Below are 20,426 nucleotides of genomic sequence, written 5' to 3'. Positions count from 1 at the left end.
CTAACTACATAAGCCAATTTATATCATTCTAATGCATATATAGCCTTAAAAATTGATTGATTTTTAATAATAATAAAAATGAAAAGGACATAACCTCTGGCTTGTGTTTCTCTAGCGTGTATCTAACTAACTAACTGTGCTAGTAGCTAATGCTAATAATGCAGTAATTCAATATATCTTTTTTTTAACAGATTGGAGAAGAGAAGTCGGTTGTAATATTGATTTAATATGATATGATATGTGATATGTGACCATTTTAATGACTGCAGTGCAGTCCATCTTCGTTAGATGGACCTTCTCGTGTTGAGGAACACACACTGTGCAGCGGTGAATGCTGCAGCCATGGCAGAAAACGGAGCCTTGGAAAACCATCGTATTAAGAGCTTTAAAAACAAAGGACGCGATGCTGAGGTGGGCGATTAGAAGCTATTTTATGTTAGCTGTGGGTTTAAGGGCATTATTGACCATCCTATGTTTGTGTTCGGGTAGTTTACTGCTCGGCTTTGCGAGTTGAGGCGAAGCTGAAGTTGGCTTGTTTGGGAATTCCCCGTTCCACCTTAAATGGTGCTGCAGTTACATTCTGGCGCCTCAGGCGCCAGAATGTAACTGCAGCACCATTTAAGGTGGAACGGGGAATTCCCAAACAAGCTAACACAAGTTGATAAACTGTGGCTTAATTACTGCGTTTATCAACAATTAAGACTTTAAAATGTTTTATCGTGCCCTTAATAACACAATAGGCCGCAAAACGCACTTAGTTCGTGCAAAACTAAACACACCCAGAGCTATTCCGAGCGGATTTGCCTGGCTTGCTAGCAGGCTAAGCTATGCTAAACATAAACAAGCGCCGGGACAATCCGTTTAGCGATATAGCTAGCTACTTATACCTTCAGCTGTATTATTAATATTATTATAATAATAATAATAACTGTTAACCCGTAGCTGTATAACTATACATGAATTGTTTTTGCGTTTAATTGCCCTCAAGCTTCAACGCTATCAACCCCGTTCAGTGGGAATTGTACAATACAGGCTAATGCTACAGTGGCCATGGACACTCCTTCACATTCACCTTAAAGTTTCTGTACCGTTAACGTGTTTATTTTTATGGTAATTGTGTTAATTAACTAAGTTGAGTGTAGAAGTAAAATAATTCACTCCTATGTTATTTGAATTTCCCTCTAGGTGCATGTAATAGGGCGCCTAAAATTCACTAGCCAAGTTATGGTGCGGCTTCCAAACATGGAGGTAGTTTCATCAACAGCTCACTGTGAGAGTGAGACAGGGTAAAGTACAGCCTTCAAACGTGGTGGAGGTAGTTTCATCAACAGCTCACAGTGAGAGTGAGACAGGGTAAAGTACAGCCTTCAAACGTGGTGGAGGTAGTTTCATCAACAGCTCACTGTGAGAGTGAGACAGGGTAAAGTGCAGCCTCCAAACATGGTGGAGGTAGTTTCATCAACAGCTCACTGTGAGAGTGAGACAGGGTAAAGTACAGCCTTCAAACGTGGTGGAGGTAGTTTCATCAACAGCTCACAGTGAGAGTGAGACAGGGTAAAGTACAGCCTTCAAACGTGGTGGAGGTAGTTTCATCAACAGCTCACAGTGAGAGTGAGACAGGGTAAAGTACAGCCTTCAAACGTGGTGGAGGTAGTTTCATCAACAGCTCACTGTGAGAGTGAGACAGGGTAAAGTACAGCCTTCAAACATGGTGGAGGTAGTTTCATGCACTGTTACTGTAGCTAAAACCCCCATATACATTCATAACAGCTGATGTTTTAAACACAGGTTGGTCAGAATCTAGTTCAGTTTGATGCGGCTAAAAAAATAAAAGTATTTGGACATCTGCTCATTCGCTGTTTCATTGCTGTGAGGATTTCACTGCATTCAACAACAAGAGCGTTAGTGAGGTCAGGATGTTGGATTGACTGGATGATCCCCCTACCTCATCCTAAACCAACTTCCCAGCTCATCCCAAAATAATTAGATGGAGCACCAACCATCAATCCAGAGAACACAGTTCTTCCACTGCTCCACAGCTCCTCAATGCTGGGGGGCTTTATACCCCTCTAGCCCACACCTGACATTTTTAGGCAGCATGGAGCCAATAGGGTCATGATGTTGATCTGCTCCAGAGAGTCCTATTCTATTGGCAGTAATTCTTCTCTACAGGGACTAGACACGCTGTGTGTACGTCTGTGTCGGCAGCAATGGGTGCAATTTAAAGCCGCTGAATGCATTCATTAGAAGGGCTGTCCACAAATATTTGGACAAGTATGTGCTGAATATTTTTAGCTGAACTTCCACTTTTCACTTCCACTTTTTCTTTCCAAATACTTGGACGTCTCGTGTACTTTTCTCACCACTGTTCTTCTAGTTTGATGACGTTAATGAGGACTAAGGGGGTGAACGCAGGGGCCAGTGTGCTGCTTATTTAATCCCCATGGCAATTCGCAATTCACCACTGCATACCAGGAGGGAACACGTCACAAGACCTGCCTGATGTTTTGGCGATGTTCTGACCTGTGCCGGTCAACATCGTTTAAGACTGATGAAGAGTGAGGACACGGACAGTTGTGCTCTCCCAGACTCCGGCTGCTGATGGCAAAGCAGCATGGCTTGGCATTCGAACTCGCGACTCCTACTACTGTGCTGTAGTGCAACACTCCACCTTCAAGAACTGACTGTTCACTTGCTGCCTAATATCTCCACCCCTTGACAGGAGCCACTGGAACCAGATCTTGTTATTCACTGCACCCTGCAGTGGTTTTAATGTTATGGCTGGGGGATGTGTGTGTACATGTATATTTTATTTATATATTTTTCTTAATGGTGTAAATCTCTCTTTCTCTTTTAAAGACGATGAGAAGACATCGGAATGAAGTATCTGTAGAGCTGAGAAAGGTGTGTACTCGTTTTTTGCTCTTCTCCACACACCAGTTCCCTCAGTAAGAGAGGAAAACTGAGACCACCCTACATGATCAGTTTCTCAGGTTGTACTAGTTATAGGCAGTGTGTTTAGAGAAATGAACATCTGCGTTGTATTTCATAAACCATGGACATTTTCCCTAAATTCCAAATACAAATATTACTATTTAGATCATTTATTTATTTGCAGAAATGACAACTGCTCAAATAATGCAAAGAAATCATTATAATAATTGTAATGTAAAGGAGTTATTATTCAGATTTAAACACAGTACTAATATCTGAACTTTGAGAGCATTCAGAAATCACTATGGTGAAATAACCTCGACTGACCAATCACAGCTCTCATGTCAAAACGGCTGCCAGATATGTAGAGATGCAGAAATAATAAAAAAATATTAAGTGGTCCGTTCATTTTTTCCAGAGCTGTGTGTGTATAAGTATGTATGTGTGTGTGTGTGTGTGTGTGTGTGTGTGTACATATATATATAATGTGGCATACACATGAACTAGCTGAAAGGGCGGTGGGGGACACACCCTGCAATGTAAGGGTAGACTGTCTCCTTATCTACACCGGGTGTGTTTGCAGTGGTCAGGTGGTGTGATCTTCTTTCCCTTCTGTGTTTGTTTGTTTGTTAGAATAAGAGAGATGAGCACCTGCTGAAGAAAAGAAACGTTCCACAGAGCGAGAGTGCAGATGAATCGGATGTGGACAACGACCTTAAAGGAGTAAGTGTGTGTGTGTGTGTGTGTGTGTGTGTGTGTGTGTGTGAGAGAGAGATATATCCTAAACAATACTCTGACTTTTGTGCATAATTACACACAGTTAAAATGTAAACAGAGTGATTCAGAGGGGGGTTTGGGGGGTTTGGTGTGAAACGAAGAGCTGTGGTTCTACAGAGGAGGTGAGAGGAAGCAGACGTCTGAAGCTCTAATAAAAGCTCCTCACAGAAAGTTCTTCACCTAATGGTGATGAAGACGCTGCCTGATGCCTGAGACACGGTTCTACCAGAGTTCTGAGAAGAGCTCGGCTCTAGAACCTGCTTTTAGAACCAGATCATTAAAATGGTGGAGGGATACATGCTGCAGGGTGTAGTGCAGCTACAGAAAGTAGTCCCTAAAGAGAACTGCATTAGTTCAGATTCTCCTCTATTTTACCCTCATCATCATCATCATCATCATCCCATATAAAACTCAGAAGACTTGTGTAGCTGCACTGGTGGTTTTGGGTAGGAGATAAATTATGGGCTGTATCTGTGTTGTTGTAGTCATGACGACCAATGCCTGCTTTCGTTCACCTCCACTGTAAAGAGATCAGAGTGGGCCAATTTCTCTACAGCGAAGCTCAGTTTCACACCGACCCCTTGATTCTGACTGTGTTAGCATGTAGTGTTAAAGCCTTTTAACTGACTGTGCTCTGTTCTATTTCTCTCTGCCCTTCATTTCTAGCAAAATGTTACCCTGGAAACCATCTTACAGGTGAGCTACAGGTTCCTCTGGCTCTTACTCGACCCTTAAAGGAATTTCAGATTAGTGAAAAATCTAAGTGTCCTGATTCATTACTGCTAGGCTAATGTTGCCATCAAACAGTGGACTTAGACTGTCACCAATCTCTATCTTGAGAGAACACCGTCTCACTGCTCCACAGCTCAATGCTGCGGGGCTCTATACCCTTCTAGCCCATGCCTGGCAATAGGCAGCATGGTGCCAGTAGGTGCAAGCTATGTCAGCAAAGGGCGCAACTTAAAGTAGCAGAATGCATTCATTGAAAGGGGTGTCCACAAACATTTGGACATACAGTGTGTCACACTGTGCACTGTAGACCAGGTTGAACGTAGAATAGCACTGCAGATGTAGTTCCAGTTTTAGCTTAGATGTTAAGCTAAGGTCTGTATGGGCTGTTTACGTGTGTTTACAGAGATGAGTGTGGAACTGTGACTACAGAAGCCAGCCCCCCCCGAGCTGAAGTCCAGCCCCTCTGAAATGAAATTCTGGCTGAACCACTTCTCTGAAAATTATTCTGTTACTCTGTTAGCCTGTTAGCTTTAGAGTGCTGATGAATCCTGTGTTGTGTTTTGTTTAATGATTTACTGTGTGTGTGTGTGTGTGTGTGTGTGTGTGTGTGTGTGTGTGTGTGTGTGTGTGTTTCCTACAGAACGCCTCCAGCAACAACAGTGTGTTACAGCTCAGTGCAGTACAAGCAGCCAGGTATGATCGTCTGTGTTGACTCATAGTAAGCTAAGCTACCGTTCTGTGGTGGATACCTACAGTCTACTTTGCCAGAGGGATGTCTTGAGTACACTGTGTGTTGTGTGTTTTGTGTGTGTGTGTAAGGGTATAAAGTGTGTGTTCTGTCTTAGGAAGTTGCTCTCCAGTGATAGAAACCCTCCTATTGATGATCTGGTTCGATCTGGAATCCTGCCGGTTCTGGTCAAATGCCTGGACAGAGATGATCAGTAAGTTTGCTTATTTGTGTGTTGGCCTGTGCCTGGGCAATACGTGATATGATATGCCTCACGATATAAGGGTTATGATTCAACATATTCAGTAGTAATGGAATATTGATATATTAAAATATTAACATTAACATTTATGTAAAAGAAAAGTTGACTTTTTCTCCAATCAAAACAGTGGGATCTGATTTTACGAGTAAATGAATCACAGTCTGACCCTAATCTTTACATCTAAACTATTCATTAATAATTAATACTGTGAAAAAATCACTATTTCAATATATTGATATTTTTCTTACAGCTGCTGTACAAATGCACACACACACACACACACATACATATGTCTAGTCCCTGTAGAGAAGTACAGCCAGCATGGTGACAACATCATGAATCTGTTGGCACCATGCTGCCCAATGCCAGGCGTGGGCTAGAGGGGTATAAAGCCCCCCAGCATCAAGCTGGGGAGCAGTGGAGGAACTGTGCTCTCTGGAATGATGGTGGAGCTCCTTCCAGTACTTTTGGCATGAGGTGGGGTGGTGATCATCCAGCATCCTGACCTCACTAACGCTCTTGTTGCTGAATGCAATCAAACCCGTACAGCAATGGCCCTCGGAAATCTGGTAGAACACCTTTTTCCCTGGACAAGAAACAAGTGAATGAGCAGGTGTCCCAATACTTTTGTCAATATAATGTATGTTTATTTATATCTGTCTTTCTCAGCCCTTCTCTCCAGTTCGAGGCAGCCTGGGCTCTTACGAATATCGCCTCTGGAACATCAGCTCAGACACAGGCCGTGGTTCAGTCCAGTAAGTACAGTGTCTGTGGGAAGATTGTCGGGTGTTAGAAAAGTACAATAATTGAAACGGCCGCTGTGGGGGCTGGATAGTGGTTCAGGAATTGAGCACGTTTTTAGAGCATGTTTCTCACTGCTCTTTCGGACCCACATTCAAGATTCCATCCCTGCTCCCCCCTCTCAGCGAGTCGTACCCCTGATTCTGCTGTGTTCACAGACGCTGTGCCGCTGTTCCTGAGACTGCTCCACTCCCCACACCAGAATGTGTGTGAGCAGGCCGTGTGGGCGCTGGGCAACATCATCGGTGAGCCACGACACACACGAGTTCTGGGGTGTTTTAGTCCTGCCAAAGCAACCCAACAGAACCAATAATCTGAATTAAACATGCACCAGACTGATCATCTTGATCATATGCGTCCGATCCACATTGGGTCCACGTTATTTAAAAAAACAACAATGTTTAGGCCCCTGATTTCGCACCTGATCAGTAGCCTCTCACTGCTCTAATGTCATACTGGTAAGCTAGTCTGATGCCAACATCACAGGGCATTATCTCTAACTGTGTGGTCACGAGTGTGTGTGTGTGTGTGTGTGTAGGAGATGGGCCTCAGTGCAGGGATTATGTCATCTCTCTGGGTGTGGTGAAGCCTCTGCTGTCCTTCATCTGCCCCACCGTCCCGCTCTCCTTCCTACGCAATGTCACCTGGGTGATTGTCAACCTCTGCCGCAACAAAGAGCCACCGCCGCCCATGGAGACCGTGCAGGAGGTGTGTGTGTGTGTATAATGGGGGAAAGGAGACAGAGTGGAAAGTTTATCACTAAGTGTTAGCATATAAAGGTAAAGGTGCACGTATTTGTCACTGCACTATGTACAGTGACACACACACACACACACACACACACACACACTAGTGAACTAAGGGCAGTGAGCACACACACACACAGAGCGGTGGACAGCGAACTCCAGCGCCCGGAGAGCAGAGAAGGTGAAGGGCCTTGCTCAAGGGCCCCAACAGTGGCAGCTTGCTGAGCCCGGGTATCGAACCCACAACCCTGTTATCAATAGCCCGGAGCTCTAACTGCTGAGCCTCCATTCCCCCCACAAGCTATTTTTAGTGCTGGCATTGGCAGGGTCTCTATACTGGGTATTGTACTAGTGATCCTCCGATCATAGTAACAGCACCCTAGTGCGCTGGACCACTCCAACATTTGAAGTATTGTATGTTACAATACATACACTAATTTATTATTATTATTATTATTCAGCATGTTTTATGTCTGATTGTGCAATCCAGGCTTGTATACAGCTTTTTGATTGGATGCATTAATTTTATGCAACAAAATTTTCCCCATAGGACTTTCTTTTATACAAATACACTAGTAACACCCATCCAACCACATTGAGGTACCACATCAACTACTTTGCAACACCCCAGCATCCATCTGAGACACCCTAGCATCCGCATAGAGCCCACTATAGAGATTATCTGCACTTTGCAACACCATAACAACTACTTAGCAAACCCATAGCAGCCACCTGGAATACCATAGCAACCACAAAGCAAAAATGTAATAATAAAATGACTAAAGCAGCAGCTTTGTGGCTCTGATGTTTGATCTGTTGTGTTTCGGATTTCTCCATCACTCTTTTTTTATTTATTTATTTTTTTAGATTCTTCCAGCGTTGAGCGTCCTCATATACCACACCGACATTAACGTGAGTCACTGCATGGCTCTTCTTCTCAAGATTTTTTCAGGATTGCTTTATTAGCATGACAGCAATTAGTACGGTCTTAATTTACTACTACGACACAAGTAGTAAATTAAAATAATAATTCTAAAACTTTATCTGGTAGATTCTGGTGGACACAGTGTGGGCGGTGTCGTATTTGACTGACGGCGGTAACGAGCAGATCCAGATGGTGATCGAGTCGGGAGTCGTGCCTTTCCTAGTCCCTCTGCTCAGCCACCAGGAGGTTAAAGTTCAGGTACATGGTTCGCAGAGTCTGGGGTTTTTAAAACTGGCAACCTCACTGAAGTACCCCAGACAGATGGGTTACCCTTGTCCACTGTGATTCTTAAGGGGCCTTTAAAGTTTTATTTTAGAGACAAAATTTGACATCAAATTTTACCCAAGAGCTCTTATTGGTGTAGAGCGGTGTACTCACCCTCACCCAGCTGGGGAATTGAACCCTAGTCTGCAGTGGGAAAGACGGTGTTCTGCACCAACTGCTTTTTTTTCCATCTTCTTCTTGTAGACAGCAGCCCTGAGGGCAGTGGGGAACATTGTCACAGGAACGGATGAACAGACGCAAGCTGTGCTCAACTGTGATGTTCTCTCACACTTCCCCTTGCTGCTCACACACCCCAAGGACAAAATCAACAAGGTTAGTGTGGGGTTTCTGTCTGAGAACTGCAGAAATTCTGAGTGAAGGCATCCTCTTAACGGACCCATATTGTCTGTTTGATTGCAATGGAGAGAAAGCAAGCTTCAGATAATATAAATGATGATTAAAAAAAAAAAGTTTGTGGACACCCCTTCTCATGAGTGATTTCCACTCAGTTGTGCACACACAGGGCTGAATGCAATCAGACATGCAAACACAGCAGTGCTCCAACATTTAGTGTAAAAGTTGTGAGTTTACCCTGCTAATATCCTTGATTTGTAAAGGAACGCTTGATAAGCGGGTGTCTAAAAACTTTTGGCCATGAAATTACATGCAGATACTGTAGACTTTGTAAAAGAGTGCCTTAAAGTGCCTTAACTTTTTTTAAAACTATAAACAAGGATATTGTTGTTTGTTGGTGTGTTGTGATTGGTTGGTCACCCAGGAGGCGGTGTGGTTCCTGTCCAACATCACAGCAGGAAACCAGCAGCAGGTCCAGGCAGTGATTGATGCTGGACTCATCCCTCTGATCATACATCAGTTAGCAAAGGTACCGCAAAGCTTCACGTCTATTTTTTTCCACTTGCTACCACCAGTAAGTGCGTGTTCAGGTAATACAGGTAAGCCTGTTGACCTCAAAACAGCAGCTTCAGGAACATGCTGATGCTCCACTGACTGAACTGAACAGAGAGAAGGGCGTCTCCGTCATTCCCACTCCGGGCCGGAGCGCTGCTGCTGCTACTGCACTATGGAGGTTTGGTGGTGGAGCTGCAGGAGGAGAACCTCTCTCCAGAGCTGCTGTGTAACGCTGCAGAACCCATAGAGTCATATTAGTGTAAAATCCTGTAGTATTACTCTACCACCTCAGTCCACATGCTGCTCCACCTTCAGATTGTAAACAAATGCATGTGTCCAGCTGTCCATGAGGGGGCGACAAAGTGAGATTTGTATGTACTGCAGTGGTGGAAAAGTGAATTACACTCCCCGACTGTAGGGGAAGCTCAGAAGCCCAAAATACCAGTTCTCTCTCTCTCTCTCTCTCTCTCTCTCTCTCTCTCTCAGGGTGACTTCGGGACTCAGAAAGAGGCAGCATGGGCTATCAGCAACCTCACCATTAGTGGGAAGAAGGAGCAGGTCAGAGTGTCTACTGTCCACTTACTTTCAGTTCTGTAGAAATTTTAGTAAAAAAAAAAAAGGGGCCTTGGATGTGGCACTGGGAGTGCGGTGTGTTTGGGGCGGGGGGCGGGGGGTGTGCTGGTGCGGGGACTGGGACAACTTGTCTCATATGTAGCTTTGCTAACCGTGTGCCCATATGCCAGCAGGTGGAGTACCTGGTGCAGCAGGGCGTGGTGGCTCCTCTGTGCGGTTTGCTGGTGGTGCGGGACGCACAGGTGGTGCAGGTGGTGCTGGACGGCCTGAAGAACATTCTGCTGATGGCAGGAGAGCAGGCCAGCACTGTGTCCAGCATCATCGAGGAGTGTGGAGGTGAGTCGGAGGAAATGATTAAGGGTGTAAAGACACCCTCCAGAGACCAGGCAGCCTACGTTTGGAGCAATTTCGAGGTCGCAGCTGATGTCCGGGGTGGGGAACCAGCCCTAACCAGCACCTTGAAAAGGTGGAAAACCAATCATATAATTAGAATTCATTTCCATGAAGGAATGGAAAAGCGTGAGGCACAATTGCAAGAGGCGAGACCTCTCTGGTGACGTCACCGCACTGCCTCCTTAGACTGTTCTGTTTGTGTGACCAAGAGGCTACTAAGAAGGAGTCTTCATAGGACAGTCCCACTGAGGACCCACCCTACCAGGACAGTGGTTGAAAAGTGAAGCTAAGTTGTGTCTTATGCCCCCTGGTGGCCGGCTGCAGTACACCGTTTAAGCACGCCCATCCCCCAAACTAGTTTAATAGGACTTATTTGATGATATTTAAAGGGGTGTGGCAATGAGGTGATTTCTAGCAGTGGACAAGCTGATAGACATTTACATTATATTTACAGCATTTAGCAGACGCTCTTCTCCAGAGCGACTCACAGCAGAGCTTCACTGTTCAATCAGAAAAGACCTTTAGCTAGTTTATATCAGCTAGAATTCAAAGACCCCTCTAATCTTAGACTCTACTAAATACAGAAGTCAGACACCCAGGGGAAGCTCGTTCCACCAATTCGGTGCAGGACAGTAAAAAGTCTGGACGCTCGTCTTCGTGGATCTTAAAGGATGGCGGGTCGAGCCGAGCCGTAATTGAAGCTGGAAGGGCTCTCGATGCAGATTGGCTTTTGACCATCGCCATCAAGTATGGAGGGGCTGGCTGGTCCAGTCTTGGCTTTGTAGGCCAGAGTCAGGGGTCTGAATCTGATGACCTGGGCAGAAGCTACTGGAAGCCGCTAGATAGACCATGAATACTGACCATCTGATCTCGTAAACGCATATTCATGTACTCACAGACTCGGTGTGCAGTTGATTGAGCCGTCATTGTGTGGTTTTTGGTATTTTGTGGGCTTGGATTTGCCACCTCTTCTCCTAATGAGCTGTGATCTCAGTAGCTTGAGCAAACCCTGTGCTGAAGTGCTCCACTGTGTGTTCAGGTTTGGAGAAGATTGAGAGCTTGCAGCAGCATGAGAACGAGTACATCTACAAACTGGCCTTCGAGATCATCGACCAGTACTTCTCAGGAGACGACGTGAGTAATGATGACGCTGGCGTTCTGCACTCACACACTGCTGCCGTTCAGGCCTCCGTTTTACACCATGTCCTTTTCTCCCGTGTGTCTGTGTCAGATTGATGAGGACTCCAGTCTGGTTCCTGAGGCAACGGATGGAGGGACCTTTACCTTCAATCCTGCTGGAGACCTGCAGACCAACGACTTCAAGTTCTGAAGACTGCAAACGCACAGACACCCAGTAACGGGGGATTCGGGGTGCCTCGGCTTGCCGTCCACGTTATGGAGCATCAGACTATTTTTGCTTTTTTCAGGTGGTCTTTCATGCGCGCACACACATGATGCAGATGTTTGGTGTTTCTGAACTTGTGGCCATCATGCGCTGTAATTCTGCTCTGGGATGGACTTTTTCTTTTTTAAATGTTTAGGGAAGACGTGGGTTTTATGTATAGAGTGAAGGTTTTTTTTGTTTGTTTGGTTTTTTTTTTGTGAGTTAAATATAAAAACACATTCATGATGGGGGACCAATCAGCAACAAATGATGAATTTCCTAAAATATTTCATTTGTTTTATATCAAGTTGCACTGAAATGAGGAAGAGGGACTCCTGAGTGCCGTTCGTGTTTTCAGAGGACGTCTTTTTGTCACTTTTTTTTAGATGAAAAGAAACATCCTTGCAAGCCTTACTTTAGTAACTTATATTTTATTTTAATTTCATTTTATTCAGTTTGTGTAGGGAATGCATATTTTCATGTTTTAAGTGTGTGTATATGTGTGTGTGTATATAAATTGTTTGCAGGCTCCCACAAACACTCACATCTACACATATTAAGGCAGACTAAAGCATTCTTATTTTCCATGCGTGTTTGTGTGTGAAACTGTCTTATGATCCAGATTGAGCCGCTTTAAAGATGTTTCAGTCTTGTATCAAACAGTGATATGAGCTTCTATCCATTGCAAGATTTTTCCTTGCAGCGCCGAAATTCATGTTTTGTTTTGTTTTTTTGTTTGTTTGGGTTTTTTTGGTCTATAAATGAATTTTCCAGCCCTTAATTCTGATCCTGCTCTCTTTAATGTGGCTCCTCGCTGTTCCTTGAGTCTCTTGCTGAACAAAAAGCAGGATCGCGTCGCTTTTCACAGCAGTGTTTTCACTTGTGATTGTAAAGTGGGGGTGGACGATCTCATGTTTTCCTAATTAGGGTTGTAATGATTCAGAATTTGATTCAGTATGACACTGTGGCGTCTCGGCAGTTCTGTAAAATATTAAACGAACATTTTGTATCCGCTACGCCTGGTGTGCTGTGTGTAATGTTTATGTGGTGAAGAACAATTCAAAATGACTACTTTTCTGAATCCAAGCATTTGGGGATCAAGAGTCAACTCCAAAGATTGAACTTGACTCAGTATTTGATCACATTTTTTCAAAGTGAATTATAAGTGAAGTAGGCAGTAGGTTGCTAGGGTGTTACTATGCAGTTACTAAAGTGTAGTGAAGTGTTCCTAGGTGTTTGTTAGGGTTTGCTCAAACGTTTCAGATTTTTTAAAATCCCCCCAAAAATCTATTAATATTTGGAAACTGCCTGTTTAAAAAACGTATTTTTTTATTATTAAAAATAATATAATGTGAAAATGTGACGAGTTACGCCAAAAAAAAAATCAATCAAAGAACAATAATAATGAAATAAATCAAATACCGTTTTCAAACTGTTTGGAATCGACTCTCGGAATCGACTCGCTCGGAATTGAATTCGATTCCAAACGTTCTGGAATCGAACAGCCAGCGAACGCTTTGCCAGGCGTCCTACGGCAGCTGGGGCTCTTCTCAGCAAGGACACCAGTGTAGAAGTGTAGAGCTGCTCGTCTTATAGATCAGTGTTGGAAGCCATATCAGACCAGAATACATGGCGGACGAAGCCGTTTTGTTCTAGATATGATTAAACTGAGAAGCAGCCGTGTTTGACCGTTGAAACGACGGAACGTTTTTACAGCGTGCTTGTTCCTCAGGGGCTTATATAAATGAAACACCAGCGCTTCGGCAGCGGTGCTGTGTGTTAGCAGTTATAGACTCGTACAACTTTAATTTTCCTCATAAAATAGTGAAGTTAATGCCCGGGTGTGATAGTTTATAGATTAAGCTCATGTCCTCGAGATCTGGGGGTGAAATATATGAACACTAGACCGAGAAAACGAGCCGAGTTTGCGCTTCTGAGCGGAGCTGTTGGAGGTTAGTGGGGCAGCTGGTTGAGACTCCGCTGCCAGCTATATATATGTGTGTGTGTGTGTGTATATATATATATATATAATCTCGTGATATAGTATTTTTACACACACACACACACACACACACACATATATATATATAGTGTGTGTGTATATATATATATATATATATATATATATAGTGTGTGTGTGTGTGTGTGTGTGTATATATATATATATATATATATATATATATATATATATATATAATATCGTGATATAGTATTTTTACACACACACACATTTACTTTTATTTAGCCAGAAGTTATATTTTTGCCTGGAAATGACACAGGCATCTCCCAGGAGATAACACGATGATGTACAAGAGGCATCATTGTGGGAAAAAGTATTTCTCAGCTTTTATACACATTTGAACAAAAAGTGGCATGTCCAAAATTATTCATACCCTTCTCAATAATTAATAGAAAAGCCTTTATTGGCTATTACAGCAATCAAACGCTTCCTGTAATTGCTGACCAGCTTTTTGCATGTCTCCACTGGTATTTTTGCCCATTCATCTTTAGTGATGAGCTCCAACTCTTTGAGGTTCGAGGGTCTCCTTGCCATCACCCTGATCTTTAGCTCCCTCCACAGATTCTCAATTGGATTCAAGTCAGGACTCTGGCTGGGCCACTGCAAAACATTAATGTTTTTGTCTGCTAACCATTTCTTCACCACTTTGGCTGTGTGTTTTGGGTCGTTGTCGTGCTGAAATGTCCACCGGTTCCCAAGGCCAAGTTTCTCTGCAGACTGCCTGATGTTGTTGTTGAGAATCTTGATGTATTGCTCTTTTTTCATGGTGCCATTTACTGCGATCAAGTTCCCTGGTCCGTTGGCTGAAAAACACCCCCAAAACATTAGGTTCCCACCACCATGTTTGACAGTGGGGATGGTGTTCTTAGGGTTGAAGGCTTCTCCTTTTTTACGCCAAATGGTGCACACATCATTGTGGCCAAACAATTCAATTTTTGTTTCATCTGACCATAAAACAGAACACCAGAAGTCTTCTTCTTTGTCCAGATGAGCATTTGCAAAGGTCAAGCGGGCTTTTGTGTGCCTTTTCTGGAGAAGTGGTGTCCTCCTTGGCCTGCGTCCGTGGAACCCAGCAGTGTGCAGTGTCCGTTGAACTGTCTGCCTTGAGATGTCGCCACCAGCAGAGTCCAGATTCACCAGGATGGCCTTGGTGGTGATCCTTGGATTTTTCTTCACCTCTCTCACTATTCTCCTGGCCAGCACAGGTGTCACTTTTGGCTTCCGACCACATCTTCTGAGATTTTCCACAGTGCGGAACTTCTTGTATTTTTTAATAATACTTTGCACTGTAGCCACTGGAACTTGAAAACATTTTGATATGGCTTTATAGCCCTTTCCTGACTTGTGAGCGGCCACAATGCACAGCCGCAGGTCCTTAGTGAGCTCCTTTGTCTTAGCCATGACTGTCCACAAACCAACTGCAGAGAGCTGCTGTTTTTCTCCTGTTGAGTTGATTAAAACAGCTGTTCCCAATGAATCAGGGTAATTAGGATGCTTTAAAACAGCTTGGACTATTTGGAATGGTATAGAACTTTGGATTTTCCCATATACTGTGACAGTTTGCAAAGGGTATGAATAATTTTGGACATGCCACTTTTTGTTCAAATGTGTATAAAAGCTGAGAAATACTTTTTCCCACAATGATGCCTCTTGTACATCATCGTGTTATCTCCTGGGAGATGCCTGTGTCGTTTCAAGGCAAAAATATAACTTCTGGTTAAATAAAAGTAAATTTAAGTCAAACTTTGCCAGGGGCATGACTGTATGTATATATATATATATATATATATATATATATATATATATATATATATATATATATATATATATAATAAGGCTATTTCCAGCTGTTCCTAAATCCCACTTTTTAGTGAAGATAGTTTGGTCACATTTTGCCTGACACTTTTTACCTACTACTCTACACCAGCAGTCTCCCTACCGTATGGTTGTATACGGTAACCCCATTGTTCGTTTTGTTCTGTTCTGCAGCTCCAGGATGCCTTTGCTTTCCCTAAGAACCAAAGACTGGCCCCAGCGCGTCACCATTCCCGTGCTGATTGACTGATTCATCCAGAACCCCCACTCATTCAACTGTAATCCCTTCTTTCTTCAAACTCGATCATAATGTCCGCTCACAGTACACGGGTTCTGCTGCGCCTCCGCTTCGCTGCTGGGACAGCATCAGTACGCTGGTCCCACCAGCTGGCCTCCCTGCGCCACGTCTCCCTGCTTTCAGAGAAGAAGCGCAAGGGCCTCCTCTATCCCTTCAGTGAGCTGGAGGTGCACCTGTCACGGCACATAGACCGGACACGATTCCAGCTCTTCCAGCCCAGTGTGGAGGACCTCGGGCACGCAGAGAAGCTGTTCACTCCCTCTCCTAAACACCACATAGACTACTCGTCATCGGCCGTGCGGACGGACCACATGCCTGAGCTCGCACAGCCAGAGGTGAGGTGACCACAGGGCTGCAGGGCATGTTCGTGTTCATCCTTCCACTGTGAGAAGACGACTGAGTGCTCTCTCTCTCTCTCTCTCTCTCTCTCTCTCTCTCTCTGTCTCTCTCTCTCTCTCTCTCTCTCTCTCTCTCTCTCTCTCTCTCTCTCTCTCTCTCTCTCTCTCTCTCTGTGTGTGTCTGAGCTACAGGTGTGCTTCATAGGTCGGAGCAATGTTGGAAAGTCCTCCCTCATTCGGGCCCTATTCTCTCTCGCCCCAGAGGTAGAGGTGCGGGTCTCCAAAACACCGGTGAGCCACACACACTCCAGCAGTCATGCATTTATACATGGGTTTTAAACAGCCTCCTTTTTTTTTACTGTAGCTTTAACACTATGTATGTAAATGAGCTGTATTCTGATTGGATGGCCCGTATTGTATTGTAATTGTCTTGCAGGGACAGGGGGGCAAAAAAAAAAAGTTTGTGGACACCCCTTCTATTTCATCTATTGCTGGCACAGATGTGCAAATGCACACTCCTGGAAAGATGTACTGCCAATAGAATAGGACTCTCTGAAGCTGAAATACCAACATGAGCCTATTGGCACCATGCTGCCTAATGCCAGACATGGGCTAGAGGTGTATAAAGCCCCTCCATCCAGCACTTTTGAATGGGACGAGTTGGGGAGTTGGGGATGATGGAGGGGGGTGGTGATCATCCTCTGCATGTTTAATGAAGATAATTAATTATTTAATTATCACACTGATGTTACAGAAGGGTTGCAAAAGCCTCATGATGGTCGTTCTTGTCCTCCTTCTGAATCTGGTCATTCAGTGTTTGTAATGTTGTGTTATGTAGGGGCACACAAGGAAGCTGAATTTCTTCACGGTGGGGAGAGCCTTCACTCTGGTAGACATGCCTGGCTATGGACACCGAGCCCCACAAGACTTTGTGGGCATGGTGGAGCCGTACCTTCAGCAGCGCCAAAAGTAAGAGCCGTGAGGATGGTCATGACTGTAGGTTCCTGCTGGGATTGGTGTGTTCTCACCTGATCGTCTTCTTTCTCATCAGCCTCATGAGGACGTTCTTGTTAGTGGACGGAGGTGCAGGACTGCAGAAGTTTGATATGGTTGCCGTGGAGATGTGCGAAGAATTTGGCATTCCCTATGTGGTGAGTGTCCTCTGAGTGAGTGAACACCTGCACCCGCTGATAAAGGCCAGCAGGTGGCAGCAGTGTACGTCTGAATATTGTCACAAGCTGCCTCTTTGGTATTTATGCTAAATGGACATAAGTATTGGGACACCTGCACTTTCATTGTTTGTTCTGGAATGAAGAGAATTAAAGAAAGTTTCTCCTGCTTCTGTTGGAGTAACTGTCTCTACTGTCCAGAGAAGAAGACTTTCTGCTAGAGTGTTAGTAAGGTCAGGATTTTGGTTGATCACTGCCCACCTCATCTTTCCCAACTCCCCAACTCATCCCATACAAAAGTACTGGATGGAGCTCCACCACCATCATTCCAGAGAACACAGTTCCTCCACAGCTCAATGCTGGGGGGCTTTATACCCCTCTAGCCCACACCTGGCATTAGACAGCATGGTGCTAATAGGGTCATATTTCTACTTCTACTATTGTGTTCCGCAGAGGGTGCAACTTAAAATAGCTGAATGCATTCATTACAAAAAATGTCCACAAACATTTGGACATGTATATTGTATATATTTTGTTATAGTTTTTTTTCCTAAACAGGAAAATGCTTGCTTAGCCTTGAAAACATTAAAGGATTGTTTGCTGCCAAGCCTTTGCGTACCTCACTAGTGCCTCCAGACATGTTTCTAAAGTTTCTGCCCACTGGCGGTTTCTTTATTTTGATAACTGCTGTGTCCTCAGTGCAGTTTTGATTGATCCTGCCTCTCTATCCGATCGCAGCTGGTGGTGACTAAAATCGACAGAACGCGACAGGGAGCTCTGCTGGCCCTTCTGCTGCAGCTCCACGACTTCATCAAAGATCAGACCACCACCTGCTTCGCCCAGCCCTTCCTTGTGAGGTGAAACATGCTCACGCATTCTCAGCATCTCACGGTCAGGTATCCTTATTCACTCTGAGCGGCTGACCTTCAGGCTTATCATGCAGTAGCGCTTTTGACACCAGTGTCAATTGGACTCCTCACTGTCCTTGCCCTTGGTCCATCCATTAATTATGTGGTGGTACTAACAGTACCACCTCTGACCTGCACTCAACTGGATCTTTATCTGATTATCGGATGGCGGTCTCTGGATTGCCAGTGAGAGTGTAAATGGAGCGTGATAGCACTGATAAGATAAGATAAGATTAGAGGATAGCGCACATGCACACACACACACACATGCACATTCTCCGAGGCCGAATCACACCATGCTTGTTTTAGTGCCAGATGGTGACACTTCTTATAACGCAAGGTCATGGTCAGGAACTCCTTCGGGCTTGGGTGCGTCTCTTAGGGAATACAGGAAGTTGCCTTTGCAAGATAAGAAGTGATAAGGCACATACCAGCCAGCTACTTCAGAGTCATATACCAGTAGCAGCGCACACGCTGTACCCGACCCGGCCGATATGACCACAGAGCTTATCGTCGCTGTAATTTTCCATATCATTTGATTTTGATCGGTATCTGTAATTAGCTGAGTGATATTTACAATAATTCTCTGAACCACAAAGATGAAATCGAGGATATTAATGAGGAGTTTATCCACCTTCACTGCAGTATCAGCCTCTATACTCCTCTGTCAAGCCTGTACACGTCATGTTGGAACATTGCTGTGAAGTGGATTTGGTTGCGTTCAGTCCTACTGGGGCACCAGTGAGGTCAGGTGCTGATGTACTGATGTTGGAGGATCCCAAAAATATTGGATGGTACTGGACCTTTGGGTCTCCTGCTGCAGAGCGCCTCCTTCTGTCAGTCAGCTCTATGCAAGCAACTGTTAAGCTAAATTCTTTCATAAGAAGCGTGTCCGGATACTTTGGAACATGTTGTGTATATTAGAATTGTATTTTATGACCTGTATCCATGAGCCAAAATATTATGACCACCTAATCCCTAAGAAACAGGCCACCAAAGCTGAAGGTGCCTGTTCAGCTTCGTCAAGCCCGACACCCTGTCGCTGGTCATCGCTTCTTTTGTTTTTGAAATTTGGAAGGTCAAGCCCCCTATCACTAGCAGTGCCCTAACTCTAGGAGGGTGACGACCATCAACCCAGCCCTAAAAGAGAACAAGGCAAATTGTGCTCTCTCTGATTCTGGCTGCTGATGACAAGGAGCATTACGGGAGCCTCGGATCATAGTGGGGTTCATCCCTTCTTGGACCACATTGGGTTGGTATTCGCACACAAGCCCTAGAGCCATTCGGGAAACACAAAGTGGCCCAAGAATCAGTGCCATCCAATTCTTCTGAGTGGTCATAATGTTTTGGCTCATTGTTCTGCATTTACAGTGTGAACCCTGCTCTGGGCTCTATAACCAGTCTCTCGCTCTCTGTGTCTTCTCTATTTCAGTTCGGTGCAGTACTCAGGCATCCATCTCCTTCGGTGCTTCATAGCGCATGTGACCGGAAACCTACGGCTGACCTAAAGCCTTCTGAAACGTGAGGCTGCTCTGACCGAAGTTCGGACTGAAGCTCGGACTGAAGCCTGCCTATCTGACCAGAAAGCAGCTCTGCTGATCATGCCGGGACTCTTAAAAGCCGCCGCAGATGGTGATGCTCCCAGTAAGACTGATCTGAGACCAGCAACTACAGACCTCCAGTTCGTATCACTTGTAAAAGCAACTGTTGCTCTAAAGTGATACTCCTGTGCCGTCTGTGACGCAGCGTCACCAGTCACAAGGCTTTTCCTGTTATCCTCCACCCCACTTCTCCATCCCTTCACCCCTCACACCCTGCTTTCCTCCTCATACAGTCTTCTCATTTGTATATATGCCACAATAAACCCCATGTACGTCTCAGAATTTGGCTGACTTGTGTTTTGGTGGGGGGAGGTCTTCCCTTACACGTCCAAAACAATCCACGTTTGGGCCTTTTTAGATTTTTTTAACCCGGTGGAACTCCACTGACCTTTGAGTTTGGGTCTTTAAACTTTAACTTTGGGCTTGTGTGTTGGTTAAAGTGTGAGAGCCGTGCGAGAGCCGCGTTCAGCGCACATATCTTCTGAGCTTCTTGGATTTTTACAGCTTTTATTTTTCTCTTTTACGACCATTATTTCTTCTGACGCACTCGGAAACTGGCAGCAGGTAGGCATCCTTCCCAAGCATTTCTGAAGTGTACTGATGTCTTGATGATCAAGATGATGATGATGATGATGATGATTGCGGAGGTAGTGGTGGAGAAAAGTCCAATAAAGGGTGTTATAAAAGAGCAGGGTGGTGCAATTGCATTTATTGTCCCTAAAGCTGAAACAATGACATTTTCCCTGCTTTTATGTGTGTGTGCGTTTGGACGCTGACCCCATAAAAACAT

At 44.6% G+C, this 20,426-nt stretch overlaps 2 protein-coding genes across 2 annotated transcripts; both read left to right on the top strand.

Annotated features, from left to right (window-relative positions):
- The first annotated feature begins 273 nt into the window (after positions 1-273).
- Positions 274-12,503, top strand: LOC140561432 (importin subunit alpha-4-like). The gene is made up of 17 exons (XM_072686641.1): positions 274-411; positions 2,860-2,904; positions 3,568-3,657; positions 4,378-4,407; positions 5,084-5,136; positions 5,289-5,384; positions 6,102-6,187; positions 6,392-6,478; positions 6,772-6,941; positions 7,847-7,891; positions 8,031-8,162; positions 8,433-8,561; positions 9,007-9,111; positions 9,624-9,695; positions 9,884-10,046; positions 11,143-11,237; positions 11,335-12,503. The coding sequence occupies exons 1-17, from the start codon at positions 289-291 to the stop codon at positions 11,431-11,433; spliced, it is 1,620 nt and encodes a 539-aa protein (XP_072542742.1). The 5' UTR covers positions 274-288; the 3' UTR covers positions 11,434-12,503.
- Positions 12,504-12,990: 487 nt separating this feature from the next.
- Positions 12,991-19,566, top strand: gtpbp8 (GTP binding protein 8). Its single transcript, XM_072685284.1, has 7 exons — positions 12,991-13,439; positions 15,497-15,955; positions 16,151-16,249; positions 16,797-16,927; positions 17,010-17,109; positions 17,866-17,984; positions 19,468-19,566. The coding sequence occupies exons 2-7, from the start codon at positions 15,632-15,634 to the stop codon at positions 19,541-19,543; spliced, it is 849 nt and encodes a 282-aa protein (XP_072541385.1). The 5' UTR covers positions 12,991-13,439; positions 15,497-15,631; the 3' UTR covers positions 19,544-19,566.
- Positions 19,567-20,426: the final 860 nt, after the last annotated feature.

Source organism: Salminus brasiliensis, chromosome 8, assembly GCF_030463535.1.
Source record: "Salminus brasiliensis chromosome 8, fSalBra1.hap2, whole genome shotgun sequence".
In the NCBI taxonomy this organism is placed as follows: domain Eukaryota; kingdom Metazoa; phylum Chordata; class Actinopteri; order Characiformes; family Bryconidae; genus Salminus; species Salminus brasiliensis.
This window is presented reverse-complemented; position numbering and strand designations above follow the sequence as displayed.

Excerpts from the sequence above, each read along its gene's own strand:
- LOC140561432 (XM_072686641.1), top strand. The coding sequence starts at position 289 with ATGGACCTTCTCGTGTTGAGGAACACACACTGTGCAGCGGTGAATGCT. Across the intron at positions 5,137-5,288 it reads AGTGCAGTACAAGCAGCCAG|GAAGTTGCTCTCCAGTGATA; the intron begins GTATGATCGTCT and ends GTTCTGTCTTAG. Across the intron at positions 9,112-9,623 it reads TCATACATCAGTTAGCAAAG|GGTGACTTCGGGACTCAGAA; the intron begins GTACCGCAAAGC and ends TCTCTCTCTCAG.
- gtpbp8 (XM_072685284.1), top strand. The coding sequence starts at position 15,632 with ATGTCCGCTCACAGTACACGGGTTCTGCTGCGCCTCCGCTTCGCTGCT. Across the intron at positions 16,250-16,796 it reads TGCGGGTCTCCAAAACACCG|GGGCACACAAGGAAGCTGAA; the intron begins GTGAGCCACACA and ends TGTGTTATGTAG. Across the intron at positions 17,110-17,865 it reads AATTTGGCATTCCCTATGTG|CTGGTGGTGACTAAAATCGA; the intron begins GTGAGTGTCCTC and ends ATCCGATCGCAG.